Here is a 16623-nt window from a genome sequence, read left to right as displayed (position 1 = left end):
CAGGCAAACATGTTTATAACATGGCGCAATGGGACATTAATACTTTTTTCCAGGCTTTCGCATGTGCAGGGCCTGCTGCCGGTTCGCTCTTGTTACCAGCGCCCTCGCGTTACTAAATACAGCTCCGGAGAAAGGGGCCGGCCGCCGGCCCAGCCCGCGGGGCCGGCGGCACCGTCACCCGGCAACGGCGGGTTGCTCCCCCTTCCACGAAGAGGCGGAACTTCCGGCGCTGCCGTTGCCTTGGCAGCCGAGGGGCGGGGCCGGAAGTGGCGGCGGCCCGGCCGAATTCGGCGGCGCCACGTCTGGCTTGGGCTTCCTCTCCCTGCCCGGGGCGGCGGCGCTGGGAACAGCGGGCGGAGCGCGGCTGGACCCTCGCCTCGCTTCTTCCTTAGCGGCCGCTTCGTAGCGAGGCCTGGGCGGCGGCCGGGTGCGGCGGCGGCGACATGTCGGACCTGGGGGACTGGTTCCGGAGCATCCCGTTGATCACCCGCTACTGGTTCGCCGGCTCCATCGCGGTGCCGCTCATCGGCAAGCTGGGCCTTGTCAGCCCCGTCTACCTCTTCCTATGGCCCGACGCCTTCATCAACCGCTTCCAAGTATGGACCGCACTACCCGTCCCGGCGTGCCTTGCGGCGTCCGCGCCATAAGAGAGCCTGGTCCGGGCCGCGCTGGGCATTCTGGGAGTTGTAGTGCGCGACTTGGCGGGGCTGGGGGCTGCGGAGGTGCGGTCTGGGGTCTGGACCCCTCTTCGGCCTCCACGGTCGCGCTGGGAGGGAATCGCGCACCGAGGGAGCCCTTGGGAGTGACCCACATCGCCTGCAGCGGGAAGCCGGGCCTGCCTTCCTGCTTAACCTATATAAGGCCTGCGAGCTGGGCCCCGGGTTTAGTGCTCTGCCTCTGCAGGCCCCGGGCTCCCCACCAAGGTGACACAGGCTGCGGTGCCTGGCCCTGCCAGGGCCCCTGGGTGAGACAAGGAGGGCAGTGGCCCTTGACAGGCCCCGTAGTTTGTCTTGCATCTCATTTTGGTGTGTTTTTTCCCTACGTGTTTTGGGAGAGTTGTTTTGGCTGGCACTGGTGGTTGTGCCAAGGCACTACAATCATAAAACCTATGCCTGTGACTTCGGGTGACTTGCCTGGCCTCTGTTGTGTGATTGTGTGGATGTGACTGGGAACAGGGGTTACAGGCAGGTGTGCAACTGTCCTAAACTGCAGGTAGCTCTGGAGATACTAAGGCAGAGCTAAAGAAGTGCATCTTTTGCACCTTTTTGCTTGGAATTTGAAAAAGTTTCTGTCTGGGATTGCCAGCTTCTATGCCTAGTTATGGTTGACATAAAGTAACAACTGAAGTCCTGAGGTTTCAGATAACAGTGTTTCTGGATGTGTTAGCAATATCAGAAGTGCTCACAAACTGGATATAGTAATTATCCTTGCATTGAGAGGTTACAGGTTCAGTGTTCTGGTATGCAGGAGTGTAGGGGGAGAGCACCCACTGGCTGGATGAACTGAAAATGAAGGAAGATAAAGGATTCCAACTTTTAAATTTCTATTTTACTTGCTCATTATAGCTTCAGTGAAGAAGACTGAATGCAAAAAAAGATAAAAAGATAGCTCTATCTGTAGTTTGTTTCATGTATCGTCCCCAAAATTTAGTAGCTTAAAGGGCTGTTTTTTCCTCTAGTTCTGTTACTCCTTGTGGAACTGTGCCTTTCAGGATCCCAGTACTCCTGCTTGGAAGTGTTGCTGCTTAAAGAACTGGTTCATAAATGGCCAGACATTTTCTGTCCCTGCTGCATGTTGCCGTGCAGTTGATATTGATAGATAGATAGTTGGGAGACTCTCTAAAGCAGGTGCAGGATGCTCAGAGCAGTGTGTGCTGTCTGGAATGGTTATGCTAAAGGCCATTGTGTGAATTCCTTGGCCTCTGTTCAACAGGTAAGAATGGGTTCTGTATGGATGCTTTTAGAACAGGGTAGCATCCTTGCACGCATAACCCTGTTGCACTGCAATAAAGACTCAATACTGTGAAGATGTGACAGAAGTGATCTGGGAAGTTTTGTGTGATTTTTGTTGTAATCATAAAAGCTTTGCTTATCAGACTTTGAAAAAAAAAATCACCACCCCAACAAACAACACCTAACTGTAAAAGCTGCTGAAGCAGCAGCTGTTGATACTTGGGCTATTTTTAATCTTCTCCTTGATCTTCCAAATAATTGATAACAAATGAAAAGAAAAGCCCTATGCATATGAGTTCATTCTACAGTATATAAATAGATCTATCTTTCTTTTTTGATCTGGACAGATCTGGCGGCCGATAACTGCAACTTTCTTCTTCCCAGTGGGACCTGGAACAGGATTTCTGTACTTGGTGAATTTGTATTTCTTGTATCAGTATTCGTCACGATTAGAAACAGGTATGTTATCCATTAAATTATATGCATGTGGTGAACTCTGCCCAGAGTTGATATAGACTAAGTGTTGTTAGATAGAGCTTCTGTTGCGAATGTCTGTGGTGATGGGATTGCAGCTGATTTGATCAGAGTCATGTGAAAGGTGCTCTGAAAGCTGTTTTTCTGTGACCAGCTCCTTTCTTTGATAGGGAGCCTGTTTGTTTAGTATCTGAACTTGATACTTGTTTCAGTAGGAGGGCCTGGTGCTTTTAGTTGTTGGATTTCAGGAAGTGAGGGAGAGAGAGACTAAAAGATGACATTATCTCTGTTTTCTTGTGTTTGTTGTCCTTTAACACAGAAGCTTGATAAAGAATATGTAACAATGGGTATAACCATCTTGAGAAAAACAATGTCAGTTTTTCCTTTTTCTTGAAAGGGATGCTTACCTGTGTTATTCTATCTACGTTGAATTGAGGGATACGTTGTACAAATGAAGTGTACCCTCTGTCAAACATAAGTGTGAAAAAGGAACTAGTTGGATTTTCAGTTAGAGGAGAGAATTAAGAGTGGAAGAAGGGAGAACAGATAATGGATCCTTTTTCTCAAAAAAAGGAATTGTTGTTATGAGGTAGCTTCAAAATTGTTTTCATTTTGCATTGCACAGTTCATTAAAGCTAGGCAAAAATTGTTTCAGTTGAAGTGAATAATTAACGTATTTGCGAAGCCAAGCTCCTGAAAGCCTTTATGAACAAGAATTTTAGTGTAGTTCTAATGAAGTCTTAGAACTGATGGTGTAAGTGGAAATGCATTGCAAGGTGGTGTTTGGCAAGTCCCACGATAAAGAAGAGGTCTCTGGTAAACCGGTCATCCAGAGTCTTGTGGAATCCCATTAAAGTCATAAGAAGAGTAGCAGGGAAAGGCAGGAGTGGTGCCAGATTGTATTTGTTTGTTTTCTTAGTAAAAGTAAGTAGCAGTTTAATAGCTAGAAATGGTTTCTCCTTCTCTCTGAGCATTTCTGCAGTACATTATGAACACATGAGAGTACACACACTTACAAAACGCTCTTGTTTTCTGTGCTGTGGCAGAAGTCTCATGGAGGTCAGTCATTTTCTACAGTAAATTTACATTGCTGCTGTACAACGCATCTGGATTTTGAAACTGGGAAGTCAGCTGTGTTGTTTGAATCAGTGCATTTCTTTTATATTACAGTCATTTTTCTGGGTATAAATGAAGTTCTTGGTTAGGTCAGTCCTCTCTACGAAAAAGGGTTGAATCCTTCTGAAAGTGGGAAGTGTGTAAGTTGCTGATAATATGCTCACAGGTGGAAATCTGCATAGGTCTATGCCTCCTTTTGTCTGTGTAACTGAGGAGCTGAAACTTCTGTTTTCAGGGTTGTAGTGGTTTTTAGGCATACACTGGTGTTGCATGCTAGCTTCAAATCTAGCTGTCGGAAATATTCATACAGTTTTGTACTGTGCTTGTGCTTTCCTAACAAGCTGACCTCTAGCTTCCTGAGGAAAAGGAGATTAATGCATTTTTGTTGTGTTTCTGTTGGAGAAGAACATAACAAATACCAACAGAGAAAGCAGAATATTCAGAGTTCACTCCCCAGCAGTATGAATGATGAGATAATGAGTCTGCAGCTCTTCCCTGAGGACCGGATTATACCCTGGGCTCTACTGAAGGACCCAGTGGAGACTCTTCCTTTCTGTGCTGAGCTTTTTAGAAGTCTACAGCTCAGTTTTCTTAGATATTCATTGGAAAGTCAATTTAAATAGTTTGTCTAATATTCTTGTTGGTAATCTCCTAGATAATAAGAAATTAAAGACTTTAAGGAGATAATACTTACTTGTTTTCTTCCTATTCTGGAGGAATTTCTGTGCTGGAGTTTCTACAGGATTAATCAGCTTCCTCTTTTTATTTGTTTGTATTTGTTGTATGGCAACAATAAGGAGAAAACTTCAGTTTATCTAGTTCTCCAACTTTAAGACTTTCCAAAAGATTTTTTTCTAAGTTTATTTTTTTAGGCATCTAGAGATAATTTCATTTAGTATGACCTGCAGGGAATATTGCTCTGTGTTTTTGTTTCCACTGTTCTGAAGAAAATTGACACGTCATGTACATGTCATCCCATGTACATGTGTATATCCCATGTAGTGATAGGACAAGAGATAATAGTTTTAAGGTGCAAGAGGACAGATTTAGATTAGATGTTAGGAAGAAATTCTTTACTGTGAGGGTGATGAGACATTGGAAGAGAAGTTGTAGATGCCCCATCCCTGGCAGTGTTCAAGGCCAGGCTGGATGGGGCTTTGGGCAACCTGCTCTAGTGGAAGGTGTCCCTGACCATGGCAGGGAGTTTGGAACTAGATGATCTTTAAGGTCCCTTCCAGCCCAAACCGTTCTATGATTTTGTGTTTGAAATGGGGAATTAGGCAAGCCATTAAGCTTAGAAGAGGGAACAGAATGCACTGCACATGTGTACCCCTCCTTGTCATGTGTGGTAATGTTTCTGGAATGTAAAATCTGTTGCATCTCTTGAATCTGACTAGACGATGCAAAGAGGATGCAGTTTGCCTAAGTAAGGACTGGTTTTCTCATGACTGTCATTAAACTTGATGTCTCTGGTTTTGTCATGCATGTGTATTTATTTCTTTCTTGTGTGTTTCTGACTGGCAGCTTCTTATGAAGGATGGGGTCCAACTCCAATTTGAGGTCTTATGAAGTTAAAGCCACTTATCTCCAGAGTTAAACGGTCTACTTTTTCAAGTAGAGGCACTGTGGACTTTAATGCAGTAGGCTGAATGTCTTATTTTTCAGTCTGTAGGTTGTTCTATTATAAGGCTTTTTAAAATTAAAAAAAATAAACCACAGACTGCACGTAAGACAACTGTTATTAGCTGAGCTTTTCTTAGGCTCCCAAAAGTAAAGTCTTAATTTCTTACCAAGATTTTGGTACGTTTTCTAATAATTCTTTTTATTTACAGGAGCTTTTGATGGAAGGCCAGCAGATTACATGTTCATGCTCCTGTTTAACTGGATCTGCATTGTTGTATCCTTCTGTTCATCAAACTTTTAGAATGTTTTGGTTCTCCTGTTTCTGCTTGAAATATGTTCAAAGACCAGGTTTTAGCAACTGACAGTTTTAAAATTTAGCAAGTGTTCACAGGTGAGTTTTTAATCTTCCTGGAAAGGTAGCAAGTGTCTTGTAGGAAGAATACTAATAAATGCGCCAATACATGTATGTAACCTGGGGACTAGAGTTCTGCTTACACAAAGCTCAGCTAGTGCGTGAACTTCCATGGTGCTCGCTGTATTGCTTCACTTAGCCACTTTTGTGGATTGCTGCATGGGCTAAGAGTGAATTTAGTGTGTTTAAGCTGCAAATGTGCAAATAAGTCTGATCTGTGCCATTCCCTAAGTTGGAAATTCAGGGACCTCACAGAGAGATCCTTTACCTGCTAGGCACAGATTATCTGAGTCTGTGAAATCAGTGTTGCAATATCTGCACTGAGCCAGCTTCCTGAAGAAGCTGGGCTTGTTTCTTTGGGAATGTTGGGAAACAGTTTTTCCATGAGCTGTGCTGTTCTACCTGAATTTTCTTTTAGGTCTCAGGTACAAAACTGGGAGGAGTTGTTGATAAACCAGATGGTTGTGCTACCCTTCAGAGGGATCTGTAGTGGCTGGAGAAATGTGCTGGTCAGGAATCTCATGAGCTCAGCAAAGGGAAGTGCAGAGTCCTGCCCCCAGGGAGGAACAGCCTCAGGCAGCGGTCCAGACTGGGGACTGACAGTCTGCAAAGCATCTTGGCAGAAAAGGCTCTGGGAGTCCTGCTGGACACCAGGTTGGCCATGAGCCAGCAGCATGCCTTTCTGGCAAAGGTGGCCACCAGCCTCCTGGGTTGCATTAGGCAGAGCATTCCCAGCAGCTTGAGGGAGGTGATTACCCCTCTCTGCTGAGCCCTTGTGAGACGTATGGGGGGCTGCGTCCATCTCCAGGTTCCCAAATACAAGACAGACATGGACATACTGGAGTGAGTTCAGTGAAAGGTCATGATGATTAAAGGGTTGGAGCATCTGTCACATGAGGTGAAGCTGAGAGGGCTGGGATTGTGCAGCCTGGGGAACAGGAGGTTCAGTGGTGTCTTATCATAGAATTATAGAGTAGTTTGGGTTGGAAGGGACTTTTAAAGGTCATCTAGTCCAGCCCCTCCCTGCAATAAACAGGAACATCTTCGACTAGATCAGGTTGCTCAGAGCCCCGTCCAACCCAGCCTTGAATATTTCCAGGGACGGGGCATTTGCCACCTCTCTGGGCAACCTGTTTCAGTGCTTCACCACCCTCAGCATAAAAAACTTCTAATATCTAGTCTAAATCTATCATCTTTTAGTTTAAAATCACTACCTCTTGTCTGATTGCTACAGGCCCTTGTGAAAACGGTCTGTCCCCATCTTTCTTATAAGCCCCCTTTAAGTATTGAAGGGCTGTAATAAAGTCGCTTTGGAGCCTTGTCTTCTCCAGGCTGAATAACCCCAACTCTCTCAGCCTTTTCTCACAGGAGAGGTGTTCCAGTTCCATCCCTCTAATCATTTTCGTGGCACTCATCTGTACTCACTCCAATAGGTCCATCTTTTTCCTCTGCTGAGGACTCCAGAGCTGGACATAATACCCATGTGGATAAATACCTGATGAGAGAGGGAGTAAAGCAAATAGAGCTAGGCTTCTCTCAGTGGTGCTCAGCGGTGGGACAAGAGGCAACAGGAACAAAATGAAGCACAGAAGATTCCACTTAAATGTAAGAAAGACTCTTTTTACTGTTAGGGCAGTCAAACACCAGCATGGGTTGCCAAGAGAGGTTGTGGAGCCTCCATTCTTGGATGTGCTCCCATTCTGTCAGTGCTGTGGCTACCTCCTTGTAGCAATTTGTGTGGCACAGCATGTGGAAAAAAGGGAGTGGTGACATCAGTGTGAATCAGATACAGCTGGGAGAGATAGTGTGTAGAAATGCTGTTGCCTTTATCAATAGATGAACTATCTAGTCACATTCCACTGTATGGAGGGAATTGCTATTCCTGCTAGTCCTGTTGAGCCACGGCAACGACTAGGCAAACAATTGTGCGTTTAGTTATGTTGTTAAGAAAACCATCAGCTTCATTGTGGTTGCAGGCTGTTGGCTGTGAGCTATTAGATGAATCTGATTGTGACTTGACTTTCAAACTGGTCATTTAAAAGCTTCCAGTTGCTTGTTCCCCATATGACGTAAGGAGCAACCTGAATGCATGATCTGGGAAAACACTTGATACCATTTCATACACATTCATGAACTGTTAAAAGCATTCTGATCATAGCAAAATTATTCAGCAGTTGTTTCTACAGTCACTACAGCAAGTAGATCCTTTGCGTTCCAAAAGTAGTATGAAAAGCCTGCATTGATGCACTTCAAGAAATTATTTTCTAAAACTCGGTGGCAATATGTTGGTATTTTTTTTAATGATATATCTTCAGTTAGAAAACCAACAGTTTAGTCTTTAAAAAACTAATGAAAGAATCCAGCTGTTAAACTTGTAACGTGCTTTTATGCAAGAACTGATTGAGTTTCTAGTTAGTCAGTTTCACCATGGAGGGAAGGTCAGTGCATGTGTCAGCTCTTGGGGTAATGACTTGAGGTGGTAGCTTGAGAGGCTACTGAAAGCAATTATTGAAACTAAGTGTGTACATCTTTAGATCATTGCAGGGTTTTCATTTTTTCCAGTGGTCAGCTTAATATTACACAGGAACGCTGTTTTAATTTTAAACATTAAAGGCCTTTACGTGTGTGTTCAGCTCTTTTTGTTGTTCTAGTTTATCAGGTTTTACTGCATTTTCCTTAATGGTGCAATGACAGATAACTGGCTTGGCAATGGACATGCAGGTAACTGCTGAAGTTTTTAAATAATGTTATGGAACATTCTGACTACTTAATGACTTTGTAGAGAGCATTATTGACAGTTTGCAGAACATAGTCAAACTAGGCTGGTTTAGTTTATATCAAAATGAACTGTTGTGTGTATATTGTTAGTTTTTTAGTTTGGGTTAGCCTCAGCTGACATCACAAGCCTGTATCTTCTGACTCTCACTTCTAACCTAGTTAGGGAGTCAGGGAGTGAAAATTGGCTCTTTGCGCAGTCAGGAAGTGTTCAGCCTTTTACTAAAATGGACACAAGATGTCACCTGTATACTGTTTCTTCTAATTAATGTGAATCTGCATTCTTAATTTTTTTACCTAAAAACTATTCTTGGGTTCATTAGTCTTCTAAAATGTAGTGTGCCTTTTACTGATCTTTTTGTGAAAAATGCAGCTGTAGGTTCAGATCAGAACTGTGAAGTGCAAAATCCTCACAAGAGTGATTAAAATAGTGGTCCAAATAACCATTTTCAGTGAACTAGTTCTTATCTCCCCAGATATTAAGGAGGGAGATGGGGGAGTGCTTCTTGGACACAACAGAGTGTCATGGTTTTAATAAAGACCCTAAGGTGCTTGTGTGAAGAGTCAGACTGCTGGTATACCGTAGGGCTTGGGGAAGACTGGACTGGTGCCGGTGTGCCAGCTTTAATGTGGAATCTGTTGAGTAGCAGCACCCCTGCAGAAATGATTTTTAACTTCTCTTCCAAACAAATGAGCTGGTTTGCAGCATTAAACCAGTTCATGGAAATGTTGCTGGCACAGTCTGTCAAAATCAGCATGTAGCTAAAATAGTGCTTTATATTTGTTTCACTAGGAATGGTCCAGTCAGCTAATACACGGTCACAGTAAGGAGGTATTTGAAACAGTCTCATCTCCTGGTATGGAGCATGGGTTACCTCCGAGCTCTGCTGAGGTGCCTTTGCCAAGGCTGGCGGCAGTACTCTGAAATAGTGATTTACCGGTGCACTTTCCTTCTGTGGTGCTCTGAGGGGAGCATAGCTAGCATTTGGCTGGAGTAACACTTCATCTGCTCTATTAGCTTAGCCCCAGACGAGTGTGTTTGGGTTAGTGCCCAGGGTTGTGAATGGAAATGATTGTGGCACAAGCATGTCACTGACATTGCTGTAGGTGGTGCTGCTAAGGAGCTGGGAGCAGAGTTAACGATGGCTGCTTTTTCAGTTGGTGCAAGTTGGAGCCCTTTGCTTCAGCATGGTCTTGCAAAAGAGAATGACCAATGCTTAGCTTTCTCAGTAGTTTTTGAACAGATCCATGACACATGATGGCAAAGATTCTGGGGCAATCTTTAAAGGTTTTTCTGATTTATTATGCTTACGAGCCATTTTTGAAGCTTATAGGTTGTGCTGTCTGTTTACGTTTCTTAGGCTTCTGTGAAAGCAATGGTAACTTTCTGCCTTTTTTTTTTTTTTTTTCCAACATTGCAGTTGCTGATGATTCCACTCATCATGTCAGTACTTTATGTGTGGGCCCAGCTGAACAGAGACATGATTGTATCATTTTGGTTTGGAACAAGATTTAAGGTATGTCAGACTGGATATTGGAAAGGTTTGTGCCCCGAAGGTGCACATGAAGGGGGTGAGGAGCAAAATATAAATACTTTGTGTTATTAAAGATGGCCTATACTTTCACACAGCTATATACTCCTTGAGATGCAATGAAGACAGATTTGTTCATGGTCTTCCATATGGTGTCACTCAGTGTGGCTTTACTGAAAACATGTACTGACAACTGAAATTCATTGGTCTGAAGAGAGAAAAAAATTCCTGATAAACATTAACTTGGATAAAAGCTGAATGTAGTGACACCGTAGTGACAAAATGTTGATATTTAAATTCTTTCCTGTGCAACCTCATCTGTTTCTGCCAGATCATGTAGTGAAAACTCTTTTGATCATTGTTTCCAGACCTTTTCAAAATCAGAAATGTTAGGACTTTGTTTCAGATGTAACCATGCTGTGGAACATAGAGTGCCAAAGACACATTTACTTAAAATGTTTAAATGAGTGTGATTTTTCTAAAAACGTTAGTGGTTGCTTGATTTGGAGTATCCTGCCTCGTTAGGTAGAATCTGCTTAAGTTAATATATCAGGATTTGAGTAATGCCTAAAACACTGAGATGATAATCGTGCTTACTGCAGTGGGAAGTTGAGCAGCTTTATGTCCTTAACTTGTACTTACAATTTCTCTGTCTCCACTGTGTTCTTTTTCAGGCCTGTTACCTTCCATGGGTTATTCTGGGATTCAACTACATCATTGGTGGATCGTACGTATTTACTTACATGGCCAATTTGAAGTTACAGAAGTTTTTATGGCTTTTGAACTGACTGCTGCATTTAGAAGCAGTATTAAAATAAAAAGCTTAAAGCTGTATAATCTGACTGATAATGCTTAGTATGACACGGTCACCATTTAAGATAAAAGCAAAAAGGAGATGTGCATGTGAGAACTAGAGAATGTAGGTGAGGGGAAACCAAATAAGAATTTGGTTTATCTTCTAATAAATCTATGCATTAGGCCTTTTCCGTACTACAGGAAGGGTCCTGTAGTGACCAGCCATCCTTATTGGTTTTAGAAACAAATTTAACTTGACTCTGGTAGTGCTGTTACTTCTGTTCCTCACAGTCTTGCCAAATGCAATGTTTTTTTCAGCTTATGAAACAAGGGAAAATGGAATAACAAGCCCACACAGTGCCATATTAGTGCTTGCTGAATTTGTTGGTCTGTCTTGGGTTTCTGTGATGAAACTGTGATGCAGAAACCCTTCTGTGCATGGTCTTTCTCATTGGTGCTCTGCATTTGTCTGGGGCCTCTTGGTGCCGCTGTAACACAGTTGGTGACAGCAACAAGTTATGTGGTTGATTTATAAAAGGAGGAGATAGTATAGCAAAACCAAATTCCCTTTTCTGGCTGTGCCACCTACTGACTCATCCGTCACTTGAGAAACTGCTTGCTGTTAGATACCTGCTGTTTCTATGCATGACAGAAGATACTCAAGGGCCTCCATTCAGCAGTGTTTTTGCAAAATTGGGAACAAAACAGTTCAGTACAGCAGGAGACAGGTTGTCCAGTGAAAACAGCAGTAACTTCTCAAGCTCTGCAGACTATTATTTTACACGCTAATAGCTGTACGGTCTAATTCTCTGATGTAAACAAGTATTTAATTGCATTTTCAGTACAGACTGTAGAGAAGGCTTGGCAGGGAGGGAGGGTGGAACAGCCTGTTGATGTGCTGGCACTGAAGGTTGGCCCTTATAAAGAAGTGGCTGCAAAGTGCTGAGGGAAGGGAAATTTTCTGTGGCTCACAGCCCTGGAAATACCCGGGGCAGGTGAACAGTAGAAGCTGGCAGAAGATGGTCAGTTGTTTATTTTCAGAGAAGACAGCATGTGAAACAATTCTTTTTCTTCTTGCCTTGCAGAGTCATCAATGAGCTGATAGGAAATCTGGTTGGACACCTGTATTTCTTTTTAATGTTTAAATATCCAATGGATTTGGGAGGAAGGAATTTTCTCTCCACACCTCAGTTCCTGTAAGCTGGCTTTATTCTTTAACTCACTGTTTGTTTGGTCCAATTTTCTGTATTGTTCATTAGGCATATATTTACCAGATTGTAAGGTGAAAAATACTTTGCTAAATCAATCTGCTTCAGACTATCGTATTGACTGTGCTGCTGAGTCGTCAAATGTTGAGTTTCTTGTAACTGACCTATGTGAGCGTTCTGTTACTCCTATGGATGGCTTATGTCCTTTACCCACTCGTAAGAGTGAGAGTAAAAGTTGTAGTTCTGCTAGTAAGTTGGGCTGTAATAAAGAAAACTCCCTAACAATTATCAGATAGCACCAAAAAACCTGTTTTCTCCTGTAAATGATCTTTTATCTCTATTTCCATGTATCATTACAGTGGCTACCAGTTCAGCAACCTGTAACAATAATAGGAGTTAGTTTAGGCTTGTTCACAACTATGATGCGCATTCTGCTTTGCAGTCTGTACCAGTCACCTTGACTTGAGACTGCAGGTCTTGGTTTCTGAAGAGCTTTTTCTTGTGACTTGTTAATTGTTTTGGCATTGAAATGCTATGATCAGAAGCCAAAGTTTGTAGTTTCAGTTGCCCTTGTCCTCATCCTTTTGTGTTGTAAATATTCCTTCTCTACCAAACTTTAGTTAGCAACTCAGTTAACCCTTTTTATAGCATAAACTGTTAATTAGAAGATGCAAAGTTAATTTACAGTTCTACTTTATGTACAAGTTTTAATGAGTAGGCAAGTTTTATTTTCTACCTCTGTATTTACAAGCCCTTCTGGTAAACCTAATTTTCCATAAAGGTTAGGAGACAAAATATTTTTTTCCATGTTTCTCAAGGTAATAACAGCTCTGAAACTTCCATCAGTCTTGTTGGTTATGTGTAATTCTCTTGAGTCCTCATAGGTGTATTTAACTTTTCTCTGTGTTTGAGAAGCAGGAACAGAAGTACTGCGAATATCTCTACAAAGGGATAAATTCTGCCTTGCACTGTAACATTATATCAAAAAAAAGACACTGTGATGATTTACTGGTACCTTTAATATAATAATGAAGAATTTGTACCGTACAGGATTGTTTTTCTTGTAGAAAGGAATCGGGGTTTTATATCTGGGGCCTCAGATTTTAGTGGTTAGATTTAGCAAGGGATCTGCAGGAGCTCTGTGTAACTGTTGTAGAGCTGGAATGACTCTGCACTGATGGGATCCCTTGCAAAATGCAGAAGCTATATTTTAGATCACTCTATTTAGATGATAGCCCAAGTTGGATGATAAAGTCTTACAGCTCTCATTTGCTTTGGCCAGGTCACTTGAGCTTTGATTTCAGACAAGCTAGTTGCTTGAGCCTGTTTCCCTTAGCCTCGTTTGTCCTCAGTCCCTCAGGAATGTTTACTTGGAGAGCAGTGAGATCGTTAAGATGCTGTCGTAACAGGACCTATGCAACTATTGAAGAGAGAGATGCTCGGAAGTTACTTGGATTTTTTTTATTATTTCCCCTTAAAAAAAAGAGAATTTAGAGGACCTAAGTTTATATTGCAGCGTTTATTCTCAACAGTGAGACCTCCTTATGGGTTTTTTTTCCCCTATGTTTGGATTATTGTATCTAACCATATCCCAGAGATGGAAGTTCCCCAGAATTCCCATTTCAAAATGCACTGAGGGCTTAGATTTGGAAAGAATTCTGTGAAGTGCTGCTGTGAAAAGCCAGTTTTATTGCAAAGTCTAGCAGCTAAAAGGAAGTGCATGGAATAGTAGTCTGGGCATTTACCCCCAAGGTACAGCTGTTTCTCACTTTCTCTCCTCCTCTTCTGGCTTGCCCTAGGTACCGCTGGCTGCCAAATAGGAGAGGAGGAGTGTCGGGGTTTGGTGTCCCACCTGCTAGCATGAGAAGAGCTGCAGAAGACCCACAGGGTGGTGGAAGACACAACTGGGGCCAAGGTTTCCGGCTAGGTGACCAGTGAAGAACTCCTGCCTTTGGAAAATGGCAACTGTTTGGTTTCAATAGGACGTAGAACCGACCCTTCCTGGTGCAGAGCATGTTTAAGAACCAGGCTCTCTGCAGTACTGTTGGATTTAACTGATCAGAAAGAATGTTTCTGGTTCAAGAGAAAATTAAAAAGTCCAGAAGGGAAAAATGTAGATCTTGCTCCAGGTTAGCCAGTAGTGTCCAATTTGATTCTGCCATTAAAAAAAGCCTTCTTTATACAGTATTGTCTGTCTGTTGCAGTGGGCATCCATTATGCAGTCTTGTTCCATGAATGCGATGGAGCAAGGTAATGGTGTTCTGTCTCACCTGGTACGTTAAAAGCTTTGTTGACCATGGTAAGTTAAGAATCCAATGTGAGGCAGATGGATCAAACTAACCCCAAAGTTTAGGAAGCTGACTTTTTCCACAGCTGTACTTAAGTCCCTGCGCCTTTGGAAACATTATTTAAGTGATATCTCTACTGCATTCATAAAGCAAAGTGCAAATATTTCATTTCCATTATTAAGCTATGTTTTAAGGGGAGTTTTTTCTTACAGTGCAGCATTTTTCCTGCCTGCTACAGCACAGGCTGGGCAAGACCAGGGATAAGAGGGCTTTCATTTGAAATGGCAATAACAGATATTCACAGAATTTAAATCTCTGAGCTCTTCATCGCATGTTACAAGGCTTGCTGTTTAAACTGAAGTTGTCTAGCTTGTGTGGTTGGTTTTTTTTTTTTTCCCTGAGATCTGTGAATTCTTGGCTTCAAGGTTTCTATTTTGATTGCAAAATTGGGTAGCACAAAATAACATTTAAACTAGAAAATGTAACATATCATTGTGGTTAATGTAAAGGGTATTAACTGCAGCATTATGTTTGTTAACTGCATCTTCAAATTTCTCTTCAAAGCTTTAAGACCTCAAAGAATTAAAGCTGGAAATAAAGTTTTCCAGGGTCAAGATACAATAGAACAGATTGCTTTACTATGGGACTCTTTCACTGTCAAATAAGAAATTATGTACACTGTTTATTAGTATTTACGTTTTTTGGTAGAACTTTTTGACATGGAAAAGGGAATGATTCTGTAGAGTAGTTTTCCTTGTACTGGGTTCTCGTGGGCAGAGCACAGGACTAAGACCAAGGAAGCTGTAATGCTAGCTTATTACTGACCGCATGGACTTGAGCAAACTTCTTTCTTACTTCAGTTTTCCCAGCTGTAAGGAGGACTCATTTGTCTCATAGCATTCTTAAAAGGTAGCTGTCCCCGACTCCCCTAGGTAGGTGCTTCTAGTGAGCAAGGTAAGGCTTAGGTTCACATAAATGACAACCATTAAGCTAGGAATGCAGTTACTCTAAGCTTAACCAAGACTTCAAAGTTGGAATATAGTTGCTCACTTTTTGTTTTCTAGTTGGAGGAAGAAAAGCATTGTCACTAGGATGAGATTCAAGTCTCTGACCGAATTTCCCATCAGCATTTTCTTTCTTTCTGCTAGGTAGGTGGGGCACAGAAAGTTGTTCTACCCCAACTTGGGTATCTCAGGTATCTGTAAGTGGAGCGAATCTGGGCCAAAATATTTTTATTGCTACTTTGTTTCTTCACTAAACCTGGGTTCTGAAGGTTTAAAAACTTGTAAATACTATGTGATGTGAAACTGAGTGGGAAATAAACAGTCAGACTGGAAGTTTTCATCTGGCTTGCTTGAAAAAAATACATGCTACCTTTCTTCACTGCAAGTTAATTTTGTTGATTCAGCTTGTGGAAAACCGTAGAAAACTGGTAATGATCATATTGCGTGCTTACATTTTACAGGAACTTGGAGTTCAGAAATCACCTGCCATTTTTGTTTGTTCAGTGATGAAGTTTAAAGATGCTCTTGTCTTTTTATAAAATGGTAGGTAGAAGAGAGGAATTCAGTGTTGTAAAGACTAGTCTGTAGACTGACAGCTGTTAATTGATTTTATTTGGGAAGTTTGAGAAGCACCATTTTTATAGGAGTCATGGTGCAACTGGTCTTTTTAATCGTAGTAATATCACTGTCTCCAAAGCATTTGTCTTAATTTTGAATCAGAACCTAACTGTTAAGTGAAGTTGCAATAGTTTGTGACTCAGCCAAAACCCTGGCACACTCAGATTGCAGCACATCTTTGTACAGAAGGCCAGAAGAAAGGCTTTGGTGGGAGGAAGTATGGCAAAAGTCATTGTCCTGGCCCAGTGCACTGTGCTGGGTCTTGCTTTCTAGTACATCCTCATTCTCTAAGAGAAAAAGTTTTGCAAGGAGAATAGACTTCTATTAAGTCTTGGTTAGCTTTTGAGCTGCTTCAGGTCAATTTAATTTGGTTTATGGAAAATTCACTTCAGAATTCTGTATTATGAGCTTGGTTGGTTTGGCTTTCACTTTTCACTTGACCTGAAGCACTGTTTCTCCTCCAGCGTACGCTGACAATGGCAGTCTCTTGTTAAATGAGTACCTCCTTTCTTATTTTGTACAGATAATTTCCCTTTTTGTAATCAATTTTTGTTGACAAAATTTTAAATTAAAGTTTTAATCTCTGTTACTGTCTCTGTTTCACTAAATCATATTTCAGCTTAAGACAAACCTTGTGATCTGTCCACCTCCAGGGAATGTCTGACAGCTGTACTGTGACACCACCTTCTGCTGTTGATAAAAGTACTCAAGAAAATGACCTGCTTTTGGGTGGGAGCCTTGTCTTCTCTGATCAACTGCAAAATCGTAAAGGCATTTTCTTTATCGCCATGAGTCTTGACAGTCTGTGTCCTTCCTGGCCGATTAC

The 16623-nt window shown here is 42.0% G+C and overlaps 1 protein-coding gene across 3 annotated transcripts; it reads left to right on the top strand.

Moving 5' to 3' along the window:
- The first annotated feature begins 255 nt into the window (after window positions 1-255).
- On the top strand, window positions 256-16623 carry DERL1 (derlin 1). 3 transcript variants are annotated; one of them, XR_005826810.1, is made up of 9 exons: window positions 256-596; window positions 2300-2411; window positions 5375-5439; window positions 8272-8298; window positions 9774-9869; window positions 10559-10611; window positions 11765-11875; window positions 13687-15722; window positions 16451-16623. XR_005826810.1 is itself a non-coding variant. In XM_040586250.1 (8 exons), the coding sequence occupies exons 1-8, from the start codon at window positions 444-446 to the stop codon at window positions 13823-13825; spliced, it is 756 nt and encodes a 251-aa protein (XP_040442184.1). In that variant the 5' UTR covers window positions 256-443; the 3' UTR covers window positions 13826-16383. The 3 variants fall into 3 exon arrangements, 1 of the variants encoding a protein (XP_040442184.1); XR_005826811.1 differs by having other exon boundaries at window positions 16417-16623; XM_040586250.1 differs by lacking the exon at window positions 16451-16623 and having other exon boundaries at window positions 13687-16383.

The sequence above is a fragment of the Falco naumanni genome, chromosome 3 (genome assembly GCF_017639655.2).
Source record: "Falco naumanni isolate bFalNau1 chromosome 3, bFalNau1.pat, whole genome shotgun sequence".
Taxonomy (NCBI): Eukaryota; Metazoa; Chordata; class Aves; order Falconiformes; family Falconidae; genus Falco; species Falco naumanni.
Note: the sequence above shows the minus strand (reverse complement) of the source record. Positions and strands in the feature narration are given on the sequence as shown.